Here is a 23,055-nt window from a genome sequence, read left to right on the forward strand (position 1 = left end):
TGGTGATTGCTTTTGCTATAAGGAAGTTGCTAATTTGAAGATGACGTATTTGACCCAAGCACGTCCAATTCTGCCCATCGTTATGGAAAATTTTGAAAAATCATATCCTAAACATACAATAAAACATACAAAGATTAAAACGTTTTTGGTCTATTTTGAACAAAAATAATATGGATGCCGTCAATGTCACTCAAAACTTTTCCTTGAGTTTGTCTTTATGTCATATAACAATATATTTGTTTGTTGATGCAGTCAAATATATATATATATATATATATATATATATATAACTGACGACATATGTTTATATATTAAAAGGAATTTAATTTTGATACATTAATTAATTAATTAATAGTTTAAAGTGGTTTTATATATGTATTTAATAACATAATATTATATTAATAAAAAAATAATTTTTTATATTGATGGCGTAAATAATCGTTCAAAAGAACCGATATGATTGGACACTTGTGTAAGACGTTTTTTACTATCAACACATCAAAATTAAACTTTAATAATAATAATAATAATAATATTCAAGTGAGATTATTTTGGTATGTGAAATAAGGTGCACATTCTAAGTTTTAAAATTTACATCAATGATTAAAATTTAAAAATATTTAAATGATACATAATTCTTTAAAAATATCATGCACTTTTATATTTTACTTTTGATTATTTATGTAAAGTATAATGGTTAAGATTTATCGTTATTATTCTTATAATTAACCACTTTGCTTCTTTGATATGCTTCTAAACTTGATAAATGGTTACTGAAACTAACTTTTATAACTAATAATCACTTGCAAAGGGAGTTGACTCTTTCTACTGTGTCGAATATATTTCAAGCAGGTGAAGCAAAACTAAAGCTTTAAGTCAAGTCATTAGATATTAATATTTTTGGTCAAATATACATTCTCCTAAGGCAATATTACTCAATTATGCTAAAATCCTTTATATGAAAACCCCCAAAAAAGGTTAAAATCCTTTCTGTATTAGATTAGAAGCATATTCAAATTTAAACAGTATACCTTTCTTATAATAAAAGAGATGAATCTGGACTGAACAATAGTATAAGTCAAAAAACAATGATGATAGAAATGTAAGATAACAAAGACAAATTTTTGAGTCACTAGCCGCGCCTAATGGCTATGCTAAATTTTTGAATCTTACTTATTTTTTGTTTGCTATAAAGCTCTCTGTAAATTCTTAATATTTAAGCTTTGATACTCAAATTCAAAATAGATAAAATGATAAGAATCGATGTTTTATGAACAGAGAGAGATCACTTCTATGTGAAAAATAATCAACAAAAAGTATCACTGAAAAAAAGAGCTTAGATTTAGAAACCCAACTAAATTTTTATAGATTAAAAAAACTAAAATATAAAATTACAGAAACCAAAATTAAAATCAATAACAATTAACAACCCTATTGTTTAAACCTTTTCAATATTATGATTTATCCACATCAAGAAAATATGTACATGATGAACAAAGGTGGCCTTCACGTAGATACATAAATTAAAATGACAAACATTTATCAGTACCAAAGTGGAGGGCACGTTGGTCTACATCATCAATGACCATCAAGGCATCAACTATATATATAAACATACACCAGTTTATGAAAATGCATCTTTATTTCTAGTCGCTTCTGTCGCTTAACTCTTTCTAGTTCTTTCACTTTCACACCCCGCCAAGTTATGGCAACCATACACTTCAATATTCTTTCTATCTTGCTTCTCATAGTTGCATTCTCTTATACAGAAGCTGATTATAATATTGTTCCAAAAACAACAGAGAAGAAAATAGAGGTGGTGGTGGAATCCATAGTGTACTGTCAAAGTTGTAAGCACCTTGGAACATGGTCATTGAATGGAGCAAAGCCAATTCCTTCAGCAAAAGTAAGTGTAACCTGCAATAGCCATAAGGGTCATGTTAGCTACTACAAGGTCTTTGAGACAGATAAAAATGGTTACCTATATGCACCACTTGAAGGGTTCAAGATGGAGAATTATCTACTTGATCATCCTCTGCACTCTTGTTATGTTAAGCCTATTTGGTCCCCGCTTGAGAATTGCAACCTTCTCTCAAATTTGAATTATGGTCTGAATGGCGCTTCGCTTCGATTCGAGAACAAGAGATTGCGTGGAAGCAAATATGAGGCAGCTATCTATGCTGCAGGACCCTTGGCTTTCCGTCCCTCTGACTGTGCCCAGGTTCACTATTAGGATCTAGTTGCAAGTTGAAGTTTTGGAGAAGGAATCAAAGAACAAAATAAACGGGGGAAAAGTTTCCTCTTTACACTTCAAGGCTTCCCTTTCTTCCAAATTCTCCAAAATCAAAAATCAAACTAAAAAAAAAAACACTTTTTTAATGTATCAAACAATTAGTCAATTACCCTTGACCCAAGCATTGATATATGCTTCATCAAGTTTTCTCTTATTTTTTGCACCCCCCCCCCCCCTTTTTTTCTGTTTTTTCCCTCTTGGTTTATTTTTCTTGTAATATTCATTATGTAATTGTTTTATGCCTTTTTATGATGAGTTGAATTGTAATGCTGGTCCAGTCACTCTTTGGTTTCATTTACATTTCTCACATTGAACTCTAAATTCACAGGCAATTTGTATAAACCAGAAACTTTGTTGGGGAATAAAAAGGACAACAGAAAACTCACATTTGGGTGCCTCCCAAAAATCAAATGCATATTCTTACAACTTATAAATTGTAATCATTGTTAATCAATCACCTTGCTCTTAAAAATCCAATGGCATATTAAACATCTTGTTTATGTTGTCCATCGCTTCCTTTGTGTGGATAGTTGGCTCATATAACTCGCATTCCTTTGACTTTCGCGAAAATTTTGGTGGTGGCGCAACTTGTTGCTGCTCCATATCATCATCAGCAAGGATTGAAAAGCCATCAAGTTCCTTTCCCCTGTTGATCTCAGGAGCTTTCTCCAGTTTCATTGATCTTTTTTTCCTAACAAAATCCATTGGCTTTCCAAACATGTTATTTATGTCATTCATGGCTTCCTTCATGTTGATTGTTGGGTCCACCAAACCATGGTGGCAAACATTCTCCACCTCTGGCTCATCCAAGATTGCAGAGCCAACAAATCTGCACACAACTGTATCCTCTCTAAACTTTGATTTATGGGAACTTTCTTCGTCTCTATCACTAGATTTTTCAGAAGGAAGATCCTTGGGATGGGGGAAAACCAAACCATTCGGTTGTGAAGCTGATGAAGTAGAATCTTCATGTGAATTCGCATTTACATCACTGGTCTCAGAGAATCCTTCATCATCAATATATATCTTAAGTAGTTCTTGGGGAGGTTGGCTGGCTTCAGTTCTCTTCTGCGAAGAACCAGTTGGTTTCATTCCATTATCCAAGTTTTCGTCAACAAATACTTCAAACCCATTCTTCATACTACGATCTTCCTTCAACTGGTTTCTCTGTGATTTCCGGGGTACTGGGACTGTCTCTAATGGTGCCCGGAACATGCTGTTAATGGCATTCATGGCCTCCTTCATATTTATTGTGGGATCCACCAGTCCATGATGGCATGCATCTTCTGCTTCTGATTTCCCAACAATGGCAGTGTCAACAAATTTAGATACAACTACTGTGTTCTCCCCCAAAACCCTCTTGCATTCATCTTTTCTATTCTTTACATTTCTATCATTGGCATCATCAGCTTCAGAACTCACAACTTGGGGTCCCTTTTGCACACCCTCAACACTGCATGCTCCACTGCTTCCCTCAATATTATTCGCAACAGAAGGGTTGCCTTTTGCAGCCAGAGGTCTTCTGGCACCTCTCACTTCCTGCTTCTGAAGGAGCAGAAGTTAGCTAATTCAATAATTAACTGACAAAATTTTTCCGGTACTCACTCCAGCCTCAGATACTGATCCAGCATGCAGCCGTCCACCATTAGATAACATGTAGGGTCTTATCGACATAGTTCTCACAATCAATCGAATGGTGGAGGGATGTATGTTGACCTAGTGTTTGGGGCAAGATGAGAACAGAACATCTCTCAACAAAGTAAAAACTAAGAACGATGGAGAAATCAAAATACATTGTTTCTCTTGTTATTCCTACGTTCCATGCGCTGAAGGAATTGATCATATGATTTCTGCAACTCATCCATAGGCTCTGCAAGGCTGACCCAAAAATAAAGGCAATATGAGGAAAAACATCACGAGTTTCATCACAATTGCTGATTTTGGGCAAAGAGAAACCACAATAAACATCCATAGCAATTATAGCTAATTAATGTGGCAGTAAACAGAGTATGTGTTACGAGTTAGGATCTTAGAGAGGAATAGAAAGGCTTGGTAATTAAAGCGGAATCCATTTTTACCCTTTATTTTAAGCCCTTCCCTTCTTTTCCCTATAAGATTGGAACTCAGAAACACCCTAAATTGAAATTTTCAAAGTTCATTGAAAATAATAACTTCAGCATATTCCAATAGGAAACTCATTAGGGTCTTCTAGCTTCTATCCCCATTTCATGGCTAATTATATTTATAGCATCACTTAAAAAAAATAAAAAAAGGAAATAAAGCAAGATGCTGATTACAGCAAATAACTTACTTCTTCACTCCAAGATGGTACATCCTCTCAGCCTCATCATACTTCTTGCTTTTCTCATAGAAAAGTGCATATGCTTGGTAGAATTGACAGCGCTTTGTTCCAATATGATTAGCTTCCATTGTTCTCAAAAGTTCTCCAGGATCATCCACAAAGTCCATCTTCATTATAACAAAAAGGAACACAAAATCACTGATCAATATAACCATCACTCTATCTCAACCTAAAGTAATAAACCCTAAAAAACTAAACTTTTTTAAACCTTAGTTATGCAGAATGGTAAGAGAAAGGGGGTTACCAAGTGAAGCCAAACGCGAAGGTAGCGCATGTCGTTTCTGTAACGGCGATCGAGCTGGAACTTTTGTGCGCATTTCTGCAACAACACTGGTAGCTTTTCCTTGAGGGCTTCAGGGGCAAAACTGTCCTTCATCTTTCGGATACCCCTGCAAACGTTTGTAAGTGAGTGAAGAATTTTATTTTACTTCTTCAAAATCTGAACTGCAGAAAGAGAAAGCGAGAGTTAAGCACCGGAGCCATGGAAGAAGCGGGTCTTTTCCAGTGTAGTTGCTGACTTCATTTATTATCGAAGAAAGCATTTCTTCGTGAGACATTTAGGTAGTGAATCGGCGGCGGCGACGGTGAGGGTGGACGGTGGTCGTTGCAGTGATGATTTGGTCACTTATTCATGGAAGTAGTTTGAATTTGAGTCTGAGCGGCTAGGGGTGTTCGCGGTGCCTTTTGGTGTTCTCACTTTCACTGATTCAAACTGCATAAATATCCCCAAACAAAATTTAGAACCAAAAAATTAAAACCAAGAACAAAAGAAATCAGAATAAAAATTAGAACACAACCAAAAATAGAACAAAACCAAAACCCTAAACAAAAAATTAGAAGAACCAAAGAACAGCCTAATATCCAAAAATCAGAAACAAAAATAAAAAAACGAGAGACATAACTAAAAATTAGAACAGCACCAAGAACAATTAATCATATAAAAATTCAATTAGAACAAATAATTAGAAGAGGGAAACGGAAATTACTTAAAGCTCCATTCCAAATGCAGGGTACGACGGATCCGACAACAGCAAGGAGACAGAGACTGAGCGAAGATGGCGACTGCGATGGGGCTAGACGGCTGAACAGAAACAACGGCGACTGCGCAAGGGACTGGCACCTTGACGGATCCGGGGGGTGGAAGCTGGAGAGGGAGGACTGGACGGTGGCGCTGCGAACGGAAGGGAAGGCGTGCGCCGTGCAGGGCTGGACAGTGACGCTGGAACACCCCTACTGCCCGACGGAGAGTGGAGTGAAGTGAGGGCCGAGGGGCTGTGACGCTGTGTGTGTGTGATGTGACTCTCAGTTGGAGAGTGGAGAGGGAATATTTTTGAAATTTTAAACTATACTCGCCGGTTCGGTCTGATTTGGTTCAGATTTTTTCTTGCACAATCGAAAGTCAAACCAAACCAGTCTAAAAACAACAAGAATTCAATATTTGGTTTTTAATTTTTTTTAGTTCGGTTCGTCGAATTCTTCGGCTTTGTTCGATTTTTAACACTCTATCTGTTGTGATAAGGGAGGAGTTGGATGTCCATTAATACTTTGGCGGCTTAGTTTCTTATTGAAAGAAGGCTTTAATGAAGTTTGAAAAATCAAGCTTTTTAAACCTCCCCTAATAACACACATCAATAACAAAACATTTTTCTCTTTCTATACATTACAATAATATAAATTCTCTATTTTTTCTATGTCTCCGTAGATTTTAAGTTTACAATATATACAATATGGTAAATTATATAGTAAAGATGTAAGTTTATAAATTTTTTCTTTAATAGAATGAAAGAGAGATTGATAAAGATAGGACCCACATCTATTCTATCTATTCTATCTATATAAAAATCGGATTTCTGTACTTAATGATGGAGATGACGTGGCATGTTCCGGAGAGTGTTTCCCGATTTAATTATTTTAACTCATTCAATACAATTTATTGCAATGACTTAATGATTTCAACTACTTGATTTAATTAAATATTTAAATATCAATATAATTTAATATAATTTATATTACTTAATTAATTATACTACATTAATTGTAATTCGTTATATTAGTAAATTAGTTTTTTTATTTATGAAGTCTAAAATAAAATAAATAATTTATTGTTTATTCTAATTAAATTTATTAAATTTAATTATATATTATATATGAATTAATGTTAATTTATAAATTATTTTATATTATAATATTCAATAAAATAAATTGTAAATTACTTTAAATTATATACGCACAGAAAAATGGATTTAAATGTGATTTATATAGTATAGATAGTATTTAATTAAGTATGGTGCATTTTTAAGTGTTTTGATATGACTTAATTATATCAACTAATTGATTTGATTAGATATTTAAATATCAATGTAATTTATTATAGTATATAATACTTGATTAATTTCATTACATTAATTGTAATTCATTATATTAGTTAATTGGTTTATTCATTTATAAAGTCTTAAATAAAATAAATAATTTGTTGTTTATTCTAATTGAATTCATTAGATTTAATTATATTATATATAAATTAAAGATAATTTATAAATCACCTTATTTCCTTAGCCTTTTATATTCCGTGGATTGTTAAGTTTTAAGTTTTATATTTCCGTAAGCAAAAGTAATATAAGGCAAAACTTTCTTCATTCTAAACGGAATTATTCTATGTATTATTAACTAATATCATTAGATTTGATTTATTAAAAATATAAAATAATTTTATATAACAAATTATTAATTAAACTCGTTCTAAAATGTAAGCAAAATAAATTAATTTCCTAGGCGGCCCAATGTAGATTCATGATTTATACAACAATCAAACAAAGAATAGAACTTGTGAATTGTAATAAAAAGGGAATGAAAAAGTAGGGCCCACACCATGTTGGCTTGCTTGCCTCCATTGCATCTTAACAAAACATGGGCTTATGGAGACTAATCCCGATTCCAATCTGGGCAGATAAAAAACCTATTCGGATCTCATACAATTTATTTCAACCCGCACCCAAAGTCCTCTTTTAGTCTTTTTGGGTCTTCTCTCTCTCAGTAAGCAAGCATATACGCCAGCAATGGAGAATGGCGTCTTGGCACTAACAACTTCAGAACGGCAAAGATGAGAAGACTGGTTGCTCATACAGCGACGGGATGATGATGGGGTTGTGTCGGCGAGGAGGTCGACGACGATCAGAGATGCTAATGTGACCAGAGAGGTTAGATAGTGGACCGGCAAGAGACTTTCACTGATATTGTTGTCGTTTAGATCGCCGTCGCACCGGGATGCTCCCTATCTGTAACTGATGGAGGTGAGCTGCTGCAAGGAAGGCATGGATTCAGATCTTATTTTCATACCCCTTTTTCACTCAGTACATTTTGATTTGACAGTATTTATGATGTAGAATAAGTGTTTTATTTTCAATTCAAATCTTTTTTCGTTTTTTAAATCATCAAGACATATTTTTTCTTCTTTTGGATTATGGAGGATATGTGATTTTGGATGCACTCCGATTTTAAAATGGTTTACTCGAAAATATACCTCTTCTTAGTTGCTATAAAAACCTAAGAGGTGTGATCCTACAATCTTACCATACGTACTTGCTAGAATTTACGTTTTCTCTTATTTTTTCACTAAATAAAAAATTATTAGGCGATATGATTTGTTGGAGATGATTGCACCGCCAAATAAATGTTGGAAGATTCATGTTAGAATAATCAGACTTTGGTCTTTACCGAGATTCAAAGACCCCAAATCCATTAGCTCTATTGAAATGGTGTTGATGGATGAGCAGGTACTTCTAATTTTATTCATGCACACAATTGTTTCTCTGTTTTCATACACTTAGTCACATATTTGTATGATTCTCACCTCATAATTGTCATAATTTCAACCTCAGCAGTTTCTGCTTTTCTTGGGACTATTCATTCAAAAATAGAATAAGAATATAACCCAATTCTGTACTTTCCTGCAAGAAAACATAAACTTTTCATCATAAAAAAAGATTCTACAATCAAAAACAGATTTAATATGTAGCTCATGTTGTATTCGGCCAATAAAGAGAGGAATTGGGAGACTTTTAGCAAGATTTTCATAGACAGTTATATAAAATTATAAATTTTAGCTTGCAAAGACATGCACTAATGCCAAGATACATAATCACTAAATAATGCAGATTGGATATAAGAGTTTATGCCGACTAAAAACAACAAAATTTGAGTCACTCTTGCTTTCACATCCTAAAAAAGCATAATGTATATCTTTGATAAGAAATAATAAGCACATCACAACAAAATTGAGAATCAGATTATTCCTTACTTCTTTGTTTATTATTCTCATCTTGAAGACTTAAATTTTCTCCTCCCGTATGGGTGATGTAAGACCCAAAATCTTTAAAAAGTTTTATTATGATCAAGTCTCAAATCATACGGTTATTTATAGCCTTAATTTCGGAAATCACTTTATTAAAGATAATTAAGGCAAGTTTTGACTTATGGGATTTGAGATAAGTTATGATTATTATCCAATTTCACAATTATTGGATTATTTTCTATATTCAAATTATAAAATTGGTAGTTGTGAAATAATAAAGATTTCTATATGGTTTGGATTAAATAATTAATATTTTAAATATTAATACTGCTGCTTTGGAAAATAAATGATTTAATTATATTATTTCTAGTTATTGGATTTGGGCATTTTATTGAAAATAATTTGTAAAATTGATGAGCAAATAGTATTTTCTATGTACAAATAGTGTTGAATTTAATTTGGATTTTAATTACTATATTATCCCTACTCTTACATGAAATTACAAAAATGCCCTTAACCCTAGTTTTCAAAAATGAATGAAACCCTGAGGCCTCCATCCCAGCAGCCGAAACCCCACCTGTCTTCCCTTTCACCCACGGAGCAACACCCATTCTTCCTCAAACCAACACATTCAACAGCAGCAGCAGATCTTTCTCCCTTTCCCCAACAGAATGCAACACACACGGCTTCCCATTCCCATGAAAGAAAGAAACTGAGGCAGAGAAGGAGAGGGAGCTTGAGAAGGGAGATAGGGCATAGAGGGAAGGGCTGCGCTGTGATCACCGCCCAGCCGTCGCGCCGCCTTGGGGTCCGCCGTCAGGTCCGAGTCGAAGGAAGGGAGAAGCCGCTCTGTCAGCGTCGCGCAGAGAGGGACTCGCCGCCAGCTCCGTCGTCCTCACTGCTGCGCCACCGTCGGGCCCGCAATCGTGGAGGAAGCACAGCGCCGCCGTGGGTCCCTTTCCGTCGAACTCGAAGGAGGAGGAAGGCCGAGACTGGGCGACGCTGGGAGAGAAGGAGACGCGAGCTGGAGGAGCTGCGTCCAGTCGCCGCCGACGCGCCACTGACCGTCGCCGTTTCACCGCGCCGAGGGTCCCTTTCCTGCTAGATCTGTCGCCATGAAACCCTGCAGTGCCTCTGGTTGCCGGAAAACGGTGGTGGATGTTGGTGCTGGGTTAGCGCCGCCACTGCTGCTGGCCGTTTCGAGCTGCTCCGCCATCTCTGTCGCCGGAGAACGCAGCTTAGTCGCCGAAAAACCACTGCCGGTAAGGGTCCTTGCAATTGGTCTTCATTCCTTTCTATTCCTGGGTTTTATCGCCATGACGTTGTTGTGCAGTCGCAGTTGTCAGAGTCTTTCATCGCCGCTGCCGCTTGAGGTGGCTGACGGAGTCGCTGCCGGGTTGATATGGAGCTGCGGCTGCTTCGTTTCGCTAACTCAGTAAGTAAATTATGTTTCGAAAAGCCTCGCGTTAGTATTCGATTGTGTTTGGTTAATGAATATGAGTTTTGGTAACGTGGGATCGAGTCCTGATTTTTATATGTTGCATTAGTGTTGCTTTGGTTATTGCGAAAGTGGCTGGGAGCTGAGGTTTTGGCTGCCGTCAGTTCGGGTTGAGGCGGAAAGGACTCTGAGAGGCGTTTGGGTTATGGAATTACGTTTTGAGGTAGGGGCGCTTTCCAAAAACTATATTTTATATATTGGAATTATTACATATGGATACTGATGTGAGTGAATGTGTATTTGGTGATTGTATCGGCCTTATGTATGGCTTGATTTGCCTTGGTTGGTTATGAACGTCTGTTGGTTGAATTGTTGTGTGGTTTTGTGAAAAGAAATGCTTTTCAAGTTGATTCTTTTAAAGCTTTGAGATTGAGTTTAACCCGTTGAGAATTGATTTGAGTTAATTTTTATTGAGAATGTGAAAAATAGAATCCACCCTTGAATTCAGCCTGGCTTGCTTTAAATGATCTGGTTTGATAAATGAATGTTGCTGAACCGTTTCTTTAAAGCTTTGGAAATGAGTTAATTCAGTTGATATTGGTGTGATTTTGAAACAGTTTTCTTGAGATATGTCAATGAGGCGACTGTTGGATTTAGCTTGATTTTGAATTGATTTTGGATTCTGGACTGTTGAAAAGGATTGTGGAACGGTTTAGTTGGGACCCGAACCAGGTGGCAAAGTCCAAATTTTAGGGGAGATGCTGCCGAAATTTATATAAAATCTGAGTCTTTATTGAATGTTGTCTGGAAAAATGATGAGTTAAAGACTTCTACTATTTTACTTGAATTATCAAGAAAAGAATGATTCATGCTTTTGAAATGAATTATTAAAGAGAAAATTGTGATTTAGTCTTGCTTCTTAAGAAAGGCATTGTATCTCTTTCAGAAGAAAGTTATTTAGATGAAACTTGTGTTTTAAAGCTATTTGAATGTGAAAAGGGTTTATACCTTTGAATTTGACTTGGGGGTTTCAATTGAAGAAGTTTCAATGACTATGGAAGAACCTGAATGTCTATTGACAAGTTTCATTTTGAAATGTTTTGAGAAAGGTTTTAAGTACTCTTTGAATTTTGAATTTTTGCAAGACTAAAACAATTTTGAACAGTTGAAACGTTGTAGAATTTATCATGGGGGTTAAATCTGGTTTTGCCTAAGTAAAGGAAACGGCTTTGAAAGAAGTAAATGATTACGTGACTCGGTTTGGCTTAGACCCTATTTTATTACTCAAATCGGAAAGCCAAGGTTTTAATGATTTTAAATGAATTTGGCGAAATGAGTTATGCTATCCTCCCCTAAGGACTTGGGACTCTGCCGAGAAAATTTTGTTACAAAAATCCCATTGTTGGATGGGTGATTTTGAATGTTTCAAAAGAAATCTTTAACTTTCCATGGTTATGGAAGTTTTGAAAAGAGGATGCCGAGAGTGGCATGGTTTTAAAAGGGGAATTTACCTTGAGTAAAAGTGGCTTATGAGCCTGGGATGATTTAAGAAATGAGATCTTTAAAGCCAAGGCTGAAAAGAGTTGAAACTCGATTTCAAAGTGAAATGAATTGAGAAAATGATTTATGGCTTAAATGCCGATTTCATGAATTTGATGATTTTGAATGTGGAAGTGCTATTTTGTTGAGAGCCGGAATGGCTGTGTATGATTATACATATTGATTGGTTCTGGATTGAACCGTGAGCCAGAATGGCTGTGTATGATATGAATATTGGCTGGTTCTGGAATGAACCGTGAGCCGGATGGTTGAGATGGATGTTGATCCATGGATGAGATTGAATGCATGTTTATGCTGAATCATTGATAAATGTGAATGTTGCACTTCCACTATCTGAGATACGAGTTTCCCTGGGTAGTAGCAGTGGCTAGCCACCACGTGCTCCAGGTTGAGACTTGATACTCTGTTGACCCTATGTCGTAAGTGTGGCCGGGCACTGTGAAAGCCCGGATGAGCTCGCCCCTGTAAATATTCACCAGTGAGGGTGATGGATATGGATCATGATTATGATCAAGTTTATGATGAGTATAACTCGAGTTGGGGATGCGCGACAGAGGGACAGTCCAATGGTTAGCTACCAGGACTTGTCGGGTTGGCTTTATAACCGACAGATGATATCATCAGTCACTAGGGACAGGCATGCATCATATGCATCTATGTGACATTGCTTGGGTGTGCATAATATACTTGGTTTGCCTATGTCATTAATTGCTAATTGTTCTACTTGCAATAACTGTTTGTTTGTGCTTGCATCTTCCTATTTGTGTTTGCTACTGGGACTTTGTTGGACTGTGTGATTGGTTGATGGTTGGATTGTTTGGGCCTAGGGCCGTGGTTGGAATGAGATGAGCCGAGGTTGATTTTGGTTTTGTGTTTCTGGTTTGGAATAAAATATGAAAGGCTATTTTGGTTCAGCATAGATAAACTGTTTTGAAAGGTTTTTGAGTTTTTGAGAATTGAACGGTTCTTCCTTCAGAAAAGATTTTTAGTCTTTACTTTTACTGTAAACCGTTGATTTTGAAAAGGAGGCATAAGACGGTTATTAATCACTAGTACGATTTATCTTCACGTATCCTATTACAGTAATTCCCAAAAAAAAAAACCTCTACTGAGAACCCTTTCGAGGATGATGTTCTCACCCCCCCTACATTTTTCCCCTTTCAGGATATGGGCGCAGAAGTTACGAAGAGCTTATTTAATTGCTGTTGTGATGCTCTGTATTATTTTAGTTATGGTCTATTGTACCCTCGCCTTTATCTTGATATAATCTGTAAGAGGGATAGGAATTGTATTGGATTATGTTTGTAATATTACTTATATATATATATATATATATATATATATATATATGGATGTACTCTTTATGAGTTTTTGTAAGTCGTATGGTATTTATGGATGTACGCTATCGAACGAAAGTATTTTTGGGAGCGGTATTGCGGTTTAAAGTTTTAAACAGGCTCATATTTTAGTATTAAATAGTATAAGTGTCGTCGTAATGTCCGAGCTATCAGAGTTGCGCAGCCGGAAACGTGAGCTTTGGTAGTTAGGGTGTTACAGGTGACAACTAACAAGAGAGGTTTGTATTAGAAAAGTTTATGCCAAGTATCTCTAGATAGTGTTGACAGTTGGGAAATAAGCAGTATAACCTCCACTGATTTAACATTCAAAATTCTAGACTAAATCAATCACATTAAACAAAGATGTATATGGAGGAAAAAAAAGAGAGAAAAATAATAAGAGCATGACTAACGCATATGCATGATTGTTGTTAATCTTAACCCTCTTTTACATAACACTTAATTCTCATGCATGATTGTCATCACAAATTTTTTCTTTTTAATACCTATGATTAAAAAAATAAATCAAAAGTTTTCTCAACTTGTTTTTCATATGAGTTTGGTGAAAAAAAAAGTCAAGTACAAAAATTTTATACTCAAGTGAAAGTCACTAAAAAATAAAATTAGTCGTTTTAAATTAAATATTTTAATTATTGTGTTAATATATAATTAAATTTTTGTGTAAAATATAATGATAGTATACATTAAAGTATTAAATATTTGAATCCATTATATGTATATTCTTCCTTTTGGGTGAATATAAATCTGTTAGTTAATACTTAATACTTAATATTTTAGAATTAAATCATATTTTTAATTTATTCAGTTATTTTTGTTGAAAGAAATCTTTTATATAAATTTTATTTATTTATTTAGTTGGACCTTATTGGTATTGTGTGTAGAAAGTGAATAATAAAATATTTTGTTTTGTGAAAAAAATAGGGAACAACTATGCATACTTCTATAGATAAGGATCTGATATCTGTATTCGAATCATTGATATCGGAGGGAGCTGTGTATGTTTTTACATACTTTAGAGTTAGCAACAACTGTGGATTGTACCGCACAACATCACATCATTTTTGATTATTTTTTCAAAAAAGAACTACTGTCTTATCCTCTTTCTGTGATGCAATACCGTTATATGGTATTAAGTTGGTCCCTTTTAGGAAAATTATGGGATACTCTCCTCAACATCCTTTTCTGGTTGGTAAGTGTATGGTTTATGGCAAGTACATAAGTTAATTTTTCTTTTGTTTTTATGACAAAATATCACTAAGACGGGTGATTTATGCACAATCTTCTGTTTGATATTTATTTTAGACGTTGCTAGAGTTATGACCGGTGTAGAGGGTGAGAGGAAATATGTGAAGGATGGCAAACTTATTGACATGTTGGTCATTCATATTGAGAATGACGGGTGCATTTTTTCGATGCCCTTACTCAGCACTTAATATGTTTATACTCATTTGTCTTTTTCAATTTTCAGATGTTTGCACTATAGAGTTTCAAAAGAGAGGGCTTCCGCATGCACATATCCTTTAATTCATGAGTATCGAGTTCAAGCCACAAACACCAGATGACATAGACAAACATATAACAGCTAAGATTCCTGATGAAAATGAAAGGCCAAATCTACATGGAGCTGTTCAAAATTACATGGTACATGGTCCATGTGGTCCGTATAACAAGAATTTACCTTGCATGAAGAATGGATCCTGTTCAAAGTTTTCTCCCAAAGAGTTTAGACAGCGAGCACTCATTGATGAAGCCGGGTTTCCCAAATATAGGCGTACTGATAACGGTCGAACAGTGAAGAAAAAGGAATGTATACTAAACAATAAGTTCATTATTGCTTATAATCCAGAATTGTTGCTCAACTTCGGGTGTCACATAAATGTGAAATACACATGCCAAAAAAGTTCTATTAAGTATCTGTTTAAGTATGTACATAAAGGCAATGACCACACAACAACTACCCTATACAACACTAGTGATCCGTCAGAAGCCACACAAGTTGTTGACAAAATTAGGAATTACTACGATTGTAGGTACATTTCGGCATGTGAGGCAGTCTGGTTTATTTGGATACGAAATCCAAGAGAAAAAATCATTTGTGATTAGACTTCCATTCCATTTGGAAGATGAGCAACCTGTGGTTTATGGTGAAACTTCTAATGTGAATGATATCGTTGAAAGAACAATATCTCAAGTCCATGTTTTTGGGATGGATGACGGCGAACATGTCATATCCCTATGCTCGAAGTCTGACTTATGCTGAGTTTCCAACCAAGTTTGTTTGGAAGGACAATGCTTCAAAGTGGTTTCCTCGAAAGCAAGGCTTCGCAATTGGAAGGTTGACTCATGTACCTGCAGGTAATGACGAGTTTATATTCAATTTTGATCTTATTTATTTGATGATTTAAATTTAAAATCTTAACAGCATGTACCCCACGCCCATTTTATTCGATTTATCTACACTAGAAAACAAATGTTCAAATAACTTTCAGCAGTTATAATCTTCAAATTACACAATTTTAGAATTGTTCTATATTTTTTAGAAAAATTAATCTTATTCGGATGTGTAGCTACATAATAATTGAAATCATGTAGCCTAATCCATTTAGCAATTTAAAAGTGGGATTTTAATCAAGTTTTTTGCAGCAAATACCGAAGAATATTACCAACGACTTCTCTTGAGTACTCAAAGAGGATATATGAATTTTTGAGGTATAAGAACAGTAGGAGGAACAATTTATGCTACGTATAGAGATGCATGCTTCGTCTTTGGACTCTTGCAAGATGACAGAGAATTCATAGATGCAATTAAGGAAGCAAGCTCGTGGGCCTCAGGATCATATGTTAGAAGGTTATTTGTCATTCTATTAACATCCAACAATATCTCAAGACCAGAACATGTCTGGGATAGATGTTGGCATGAACTCTCAGATGATATTTTGTATCGACAGAGAATTGTGATGAACATAAGGGGTGAGTTTTTATAATTGCAATTATAAAAGTTCTTCATTATTGATCATTTTTAGTTTGATTAATTTTTTACAGTATCGTATAATATGCAGAGCTAAACATATCAGATGATGAGATTAATCAGTTGTGCTTAACGAATATAGACAAGATCTTACATTCCTATGGTAAAACCTTGAAAGACTATCTTCCTATGCCTTTAGCAATTGAATTTGATAGTTCTTTGTTAACCGAAAGGGTTATCAGGGAAGAGCTACACTTTAACAGGGATGATTTAAAGAAAAATGCCTCAAACATGTTAGCCATTGTAACACCTGAGCAGAAATATGCATTCGATAAAATTGTTACAGCTGTGTATTGTGATGAAGGGTTTTTTTCTTTGTGTATGGTTATGGGGGTACTGGAAAAACATTTCTCTAGAACCTTATGTCTGCTGAGATTCGCTCAAGGGGTGATATTGTGTTAAACATTGCTTCAAGTGGTATTGCATCTTTACTTCTTCCCAATGGAAGAACGACACACTCAAGGTTCAAAATACTGCTGAATATAACTGAGGATTCTGTATGTAACATCAAACCTGGTTCCCCTCAAGCAATGCTGCTGTTGAAAGCCAAACTTATAATTTGGGATGGGGCTCCAATGGTTAGTAGGTACTGCTATGAAGTGCTTGATAAATGTTTAGGTGATATCATGAGCTTTTCTCCAACATATAACAAAGATTTGCCCTTTGGAAGAAAAGTGGTTGTACTAGGTGGAGACTTTAGACATTCTTCCTGTCATTTCACGAGGATCGAGACAAGATATTGTTCATTCAACCATGAATTCATCTTACCTTTAGAAGTTTTGTCAAGTGCTCAAACTAACAAAAAACATGAGACTTTCTGTAGGGACGACTGCTTCAGATAAAGATGAGACAGAGCAATTTGGTGAGTGGTTATTGAAAGTTTGTGATGGTCTAATATGTGACAATATGGATGGTGAATCTGAGATATGTCTTCCAGGAGATATTGTTATTCCTTCTTCGGACCAGGCATTTGATGAGTTGGTTCATTTTTCTTATCCAAATATTTTTGATAACATGTCCACAAAGGATTTTTTCAAAGCAAGACCTATACTGGCTCCCACACTGGACATCGTTGAAGAGGTCAACAACCATCTGATGGCTATCATTCCTGGAGGGAAAAAATTATATCTTAGTTCGGATTCGATTTTTATGGATGAAGGGAATATGGAGAGTCAACTAGATCTCTATGGTCCTGAATTACTGAATAGCATAAATTGCTCTAGTTTGCCTCCACATAAATTAATACTCAAGGTTGGTGATCCAGTGATGTTACTGAAAAATATTGGCCAATCCAGATGGTCTTTGTAATGGTATAAGGCTACAAGTTAGGAAGCTTGGAAATCATGTCATAGAATGTGAAGTCTTAACAGATAACAATGTTGGTCATATTGCTTTGACTCCAAGAATGAATATGGTACCAACAAATAAAACCGTCCCAGTTAGATTCCAACGAAGACAGTTTCCCATAATAGTATCGTTTGCCATGACAATTAATAAGTCTCATGGACAAACTTTATCTCATGTTAGATTGTACTTGTCCAAACCAGTTTTTACACATAGCCAACTATATGTGGCACTCTCAAGAGTTAAGAGTAAGAGAGATTTAAAAGTTTTACTTATAAATCACGTAGGAATGTCTGCAAATTCAACCATCAATGTTGTTTATAGAAAAGTCTTTAAAAAAATAGGATTCTAATATAAATATTTTAATTTTATTTTAAATTCTGTATCAATGTATAATTATTTTACTTAAAAAATGTAAAATGATTATTATTCACTATTTTTAAGTTAAACTTTGATTTTGATAATAATTTTATAAATTTTTAACATAATAATTATTTTGTGTTTTTTTTAAAGTATCCAAACATATAATTTTTTGTTTACTTTTATAAATTTTTCCGTGCTGAACAGGGTTCATACACTAGTTTTGAATAATAATAAAATAATAAAAAATAACTATAAAAAGAATTTATACTCTCTCTATACCACTTCAATATGTACACTAGAGTGCCCCATATAATATTAGTAAATATATTAATCATCTCTATTATATTGAGATAGTAATTGTGGTGAATATTACTATTAGAGTTATTTAATTATACTTCTTTATTTTATATTTATTACATTTTTCTTATTTATTTATTTATTTTACAACATGTTGTCAGTACGAGACTCTGATCAAATTTTAGGAAGACTCAGGTAATAAATTTTCATTATATCAAAACTCTCTCATCTTGAATTTAATGTTCTTGATATATCTGGAAACAACTACTTATCATGGATACTAGATGCTGAAATCCATCTTGATTCAATGGATCTTGGAGATACCATTAAGACTGAAAATAATGCATCGCAGAAGGATAAAGCCAAAGCCATAATCTTCCTTCGTCGTCATCTTGACGAAGGATTGAAAAATAAATATCTCACATTAAAAGATCCTGCAGATCTGTGGAAAAACCTTGAAGAATAGTATAATCATTAAAAGACAGTAATACTTCCTCAAACTCGATATGAGTAGACGTATTTACGTCTCCAGGATTTTAAATTCATAAATGAATACAATTCAGCAATGTTTCGAATTAGCTCATGAATGAAATTATGTGAGGAAATGATAACTGATAATGACATGTTAGAGAAAATTTTCTCGATCCTCCATACCTCGAATGTGCTCCAACAGCAGCAGTATCGAGAAAAAGGATTTAAAAAATATTCTAAGTTAATTTCTTACTTTCTTGTTGCTGAACGCAACAATGAGTTGCTTTTAAAAAATCATGAAGCGCGTCCAGTTGGCGCCGCCCCATTTTCTGAAATAAATGCAGTAAATCATAACCCCAAAAGAGGTAAATGACAATGTTTTGGCAACAAGAAAAATTATGGAAGGAAGAAAAATTATGTTCACAAGAAAGGATCTCACCAGAAGTGGGATAAAGAAAGAAACAATGGGCAAAATAAATCAACAGAGGATAAATATTTCCGTTGTGGTGGAAAGGGCAATTGGTCGCGTATCTGTTGTACCCCAAGGCACCTAGTCGATCTTTATCAAGCATCTTTGAAAAAGAACGACAAAAGAAAGAAGATGAATTTTGTTTCAAATTATACTGGTAAAAATTACACCACTCATTATGATGTATCTGATTTTTTTGAGGATCCTAAAGGAAATATTGGTCATTTGATCAACGATGAAAAAGTTTAATATGTGGGTTTGTTAAGTACTCAGGTAAATAAATAAATAAAAAAATTATGTGTTATTCCCTATGAATTTGAATTTCAAGTGTGATGTATATAAATAATGTTTAATAAAATATTTATGTTTATGAATTTTAAAATTATTAAATCTGCCAAGTTCTAAAATAATAATAAATTTTTTAGTATATGATACTATGTACAGTATGTTTTAGAAAATAAATCAAGAAAATAATTTTACTGCGCATATACTTCTACTCATTTTATTATTATTATTATTTGTCTTTGAAAAAAATGACAAGGATATATAGTGAAGATATTTGCCTTGTGGATAGTGCAAGTTCGCATACTATTCTCAAAAGTAATATATTTTACTCATCTTGTGCCAAAATAAGAATATGTTAATATTATTATTGGCTCAAGCATTGTGATAGAAGGCTCCAGAAGAGCTATAATTTTGTTTCATGGAGAACAAGATTCAAAATAAATAACGCACTATTGTCTACTAAGTCTCTAAGAAACTTATTGAGTTTTAAAGATATTCGCCGAAATGGATATCATATTGAAATAATGAATGAGGGAAATCATGAGTACTTGTATATCACAACTCATGATTCAAATAAAAAGGTTATATTAGAAAAGTTACCCTCACTTTCATCTGGGTTATATTATACTAAAATTATGCAATTGAATCACATGTCATTGTGTTGGTCAAAGTAATTAAATTCGAAGAAGGGAGTTATTCGAACTTTAATGAGTGGGATTTCGGAAGAAAGTTGATATCGAAGAAGTCTTGTGTTAAGGGATATCGAGTAAAAGTCCGATTAACCTAGCAAGTCGAGAAGTTATTCGAAGAAGTGGATCGAAGGTCTTAAGATTTAAAGGTTGTTTTCCAGCCGTTACATGGTCAAGCAAAAAAGCGGGAACAGTTACTCACGTTTTCACACACGTGGAAGTTACATTTTAATTCAATCAATTAAGAAATGGCTATAAATAGAAGAAGGCTCGAAGATACAAGGGTGGGAACTTTGTTTCAGAAATTACTCACGCACACTCACATCCTAGCGACTTTCTGAGTCTGCTTGGAGTCAAATTTCTGTAGGATTCGTTCCACTTATTTTTATTTTCCATTTACATTTTCTGCAAACTTTACTTTTCTTGCAAATTTATCTTTCAAGCAACACTTAATTTATTTGTTCAAATTTACATTCTCGCATTGTTATTTTTTAATTTAAAGTCCTTTGATCTAATTGAAGGCATTTTATTGCTCTATTTAAATTCAATGCAAACCATTTCAAATTCAGTCAAGTTTATTTTCAAAGTCTTTGTTTATGTTTTTTCAGTCTTTTCTTTAAATCTGGTCTAATTCGAGGTTCTTTGATACACTTTTAGAAAATTGGTACTGACAAAAGATGAGTAGGTTTCGCTCCTAGACCATTAGAATCGCACCTTCGATTTGCTAAAAATCGATAAAACAAAATTTTCACTTGTTTTTATTTTCCATTTACATTTTCTGCAAACTTTACTTTTCTTGCAAATTTATCTTTCAAGCAACACTTAATTTATTTGTTCAAATTTACATTCTTGCTTTGTTATTTTCGAATTCAAAGTCCTTTGATCTAATCGAAAGCGTTTTATTGCTCTATTTAAATTCAATGCAAACCATTTATAATTCAGACAAGTTTATTTTCAAAGTCTTTATTTATTATTTTAGTCTTTTCTTTAAATCTTGTCTAATTCGAGAGTCTTTGATGCACTTTTAGAAAACTGGTACTTGGTGCACGAAATTGTGATCACACTTTTCACAACTCTGCACAACTAACCAGCAAGTGCACTGGGTCGTCCAAGTAATACCTTACGTGAGTAAGGGTCGATCCCACGGAGATTGTCGGCTTGAAGCAAGCTATGGTTATCTTGTAAATCTTAGTCAGGCGGATTCAAATGGTTATGAGGTTTTGATAATTAAGAGATAAATAAAACATAAAATAAAATAAAGATACTTATGTAATTCATTGGTGGGAGTTTCAGATAAGCGTTTGGAGATGCTTTGTTGCTTCTGAACCTCTGCTTTCCTATTTTCTTCTTCCACTCATGCGTGCTCCCTTCCATGGCAAGCTGTATGATCCTCTCGGATGAAAAATACCAGGTACGGCCTCTGCACGGCTAATCAACTGTCGGATTTCTCGTCTCGGATGAAAAATACCAGGTACAGCTACCGCACGACTAATCATCTATCGGTTCTCACTAGCGTCGGAATAGGATCTCTCTATCCTTTTGCACACTGTCACTGCGCCCAACATTCGCAAGTTTGAAGCTCGTCACAGTCATCCCTTCCCAAATCCTACTCGGAATACCACAGACAAGGTTTAGACTTTTCAGATCTCAGGAATGCCGCTAATTAGTTCTAGCCTATACCACGAAGATCCTAATCTCATGGACTCGGTCCGTGGATTAGAGACCCAAGAGAATATACTTCGGCTGTTGTCCAATGACTACATTGAACATCATGTAGACCGCTTGTGGTTGTCAGGCACACGGATCTTGGCTAAGCGAGTAACGAAGATAATGGGTGATTTTCATGGGTCACCCCTTCATTCTGACTTAACTGAATTAAGTACGAGAGTATATCTTGGAGAAGAAGTAGGCGTGAATTGAAAGAGAAACAATAGTACTTGCATTAATTCATGAAGAACAACAGAGCTCCACACCTTAATCTATGAGGTGTCGAAACTCCACCGTAGAAAATACATAAGAAAAGAAGGTCTAGGCATGGCCGTGTGGCCAGCCTCCAAATGTTATTCCAACCATGCGAATACAATAGTAAAAAGTGCTATTTATACTAAACTAGTTACTAGGGATTACAGAAAATGAGAAAATAAGTCACTAAGTGCAGGTAGTGTAAAAATCCACTTCGGGGGCCCACTTGGTGTGTGCTTGGGCTGAGCATTGAGCTTTACATGTGCATAGGCCATTTCTAGAGTTAAACGTCAGCTTGGGTGCCAGTTTGGGCTTTTAACTCCAGTTCTGGTGCCAATTCTGGCGTTTTACGCCAGAAAAGGGTCTCTAGTGGGCGTTTAGACGCCAGTTTGGGCCATCAAATCTCGGGTAAAGTATGGACTATTATACATTTCTGAAAAGCTTAAGATGTCTACTTTTCAACGCAATTGAGAGCCCGCCAATTGGGTTTCTATAGCTTTAGGAAATCCACTTCGAGTGCAGGAGGGTCAGAATCCAACAACATGTGCAGTCCTTTCTCAGCCTCTGAATCAGATTTTTGTTCAGGTCCCTCAATTTCAGCCAGAAAATACCTGAAATTACAGAAAAATACACAAACTCATAGTAAAGTCCAGAAATGTGATTTTTGCTTAAAAACTAATAAAAATATAATAAAAAGTAACTAAAACATACTAAAAACTATGTAAAAACAATGCCAAAAAGGGTATAAATTATCCGCTCATCAGTACTCGCAAAAGAGGAGTAGGTTTCGCTCCCAGAACATTAGAATCAAATCATCTTCGATTTGCTAAAAATCGATAAAACAA

At 34.8% G+C, this 23,055-nt stretch overlaps 3 protein-coding genes across 4 annotated transcripts; 2 read left to right on the plus strand and 1 right to left on the minus strand.

Annotated features, from left to right (window-relative positions):
* Positions 1–1,663: 1,663 nt before the first annotated feature.
* On the plus strand, positions 1,664–2,414 carry LOC107622014 (non-classical arabinogalactan protein 30-like). The gene has a single exon (XM_016323954.3). The coding sequence runs from the start codon at positions 1,706–1,708 to the stop codon at positions 2,231–2,233; it is 528 nt and encodes a 175-aa protein (XP_016179440.1). The 5' UTR covers positions 1,664–1,705; the 3' UTR covers positions 2,234–2,414.
* Positions 2,415–2,602: 188 nt separating this feature from the next.
* Positions 2,603–6,043, minus strand: LOC107624393 (Mad3/BUB1 homology region 1). 2 transcript variants are annotated; one of them, XM_016326892.3, is made up of 6 exons: positions 5,642–6,043; positions 5,130–5,367; positions 4,900–5,044; positions 4,605–4,762; positions 4,087–4,171; positions 2,603–3,838 (listed from the first exon to the last, which is right to left on the minus strand). In XM_016326892.3, the coding sequence occupies exons 2-6, from the start codon at positions 5,210–5,212 to the stop codon at positions 2,759–2,761; spliced, it is 1,551 nt and encodes a 516-aa protein (XP_016182378.1). In that variant the 5' UTR covers positions 5,213–5,367; positions 5,642–6,043; the 3' UTR covers positions 2,603–2,758. The 2 variants fall into 2 exon arrangements, with proteins under 2 accessions (XP_016182378.1, XP_020969164.1); XM_021113505.2 differs by having other exon boundaries at positions 2,603–3,832; positions 5,642–5,968.
* A 9,481-nt stretch (positions 6,044–15,524) lies between these two features.
* On the plus strand, positions 15,525–17,638 carry LOC148579556 (uncharacterized). Its single transcript, XM_088490610.1, has 4 exons — positions 15,525–15,657; positions 16,362–16,573; positions 16,687–16,908; positions 17,105–17,638. Exons 1-4 carry the CDS (start codon positions 15,525–15,527, stop codon positions 17,636–17,638), a joined length of 1,101 nt encoding a protein of 366 aa, XP_088346736.1.
* Positions 17,639–23,055: the final 5,417 nt, after the last annotated feature.

The sequence above is a fragment of the Arachis ipaensis genome, chromosome B10 (assembly GCF_059453495.1).
Source record: "Arachis ipaensis isolate K30076 ecotype BB chromosome B10, ASM5945349v1, whole genome shotgun sequence".
NCBI classification, from domain to species: Eukaryota; Viridiplantae; Streptophyta; class Magnoliopsida; order Fabales; family Fabaceae; genus Arachis; species Arachis ipaensis.

Excerpts from the sequence above, each read along its gene's own strand:
- LOC107622014 (XM_016323954.3), top strand. The coding sequence starts at position 1,706 with ATGGCAACCATACACTTCAATATTCTTTCTATCTTGCTTCTCATAGTT.
- LOC107624393 (XM_016326892.3), bottom strand. The coding sequence starts at position 5,212 with ATGTCTCACGAAGAAATGCTTTCTTCGATAATAAATGAAGTCAGCAAC. Across the intron at positions 4,763-4,899 it reads TTCGCGTTTGGCTTCACTTG|ATGGACTTTGTGGATGATCC; the intron begins GTAACCCCCTTT and ends GTTATAATGAAG. Across the intron at positions 3,839-4,086 it reads GGAATAACAAGAGAAACAAT|AAGCAGGAAGTGAGAGGTGC; the intron begins GTATTTTGATTT and ends CTGCTCCTTCAG.
- LOC148579556 (XM_088490610.1), top strand. The coding sequence starts at position 15,525 with ATGTCATATCCCTATGCTCGAAGTCTGACTTATGCTGAGTTTCCAACC. Across the intron at positions 16,574-16,686 it reads CCTCAAACATGTTAGCCATT|AACCTTATGTCTGCTGAGAT; the intron begins GTAACACCTGAG and ends ACATTTCTCTAG. Across the intron at positions 16,909-17,104 it reads TTTGGGATGGGGCTCCAATG|AAGTTTTGTCAAGTGCTCAA; the intron begins GTTAGTAGGTAC and ends TCTTACCTTTAG.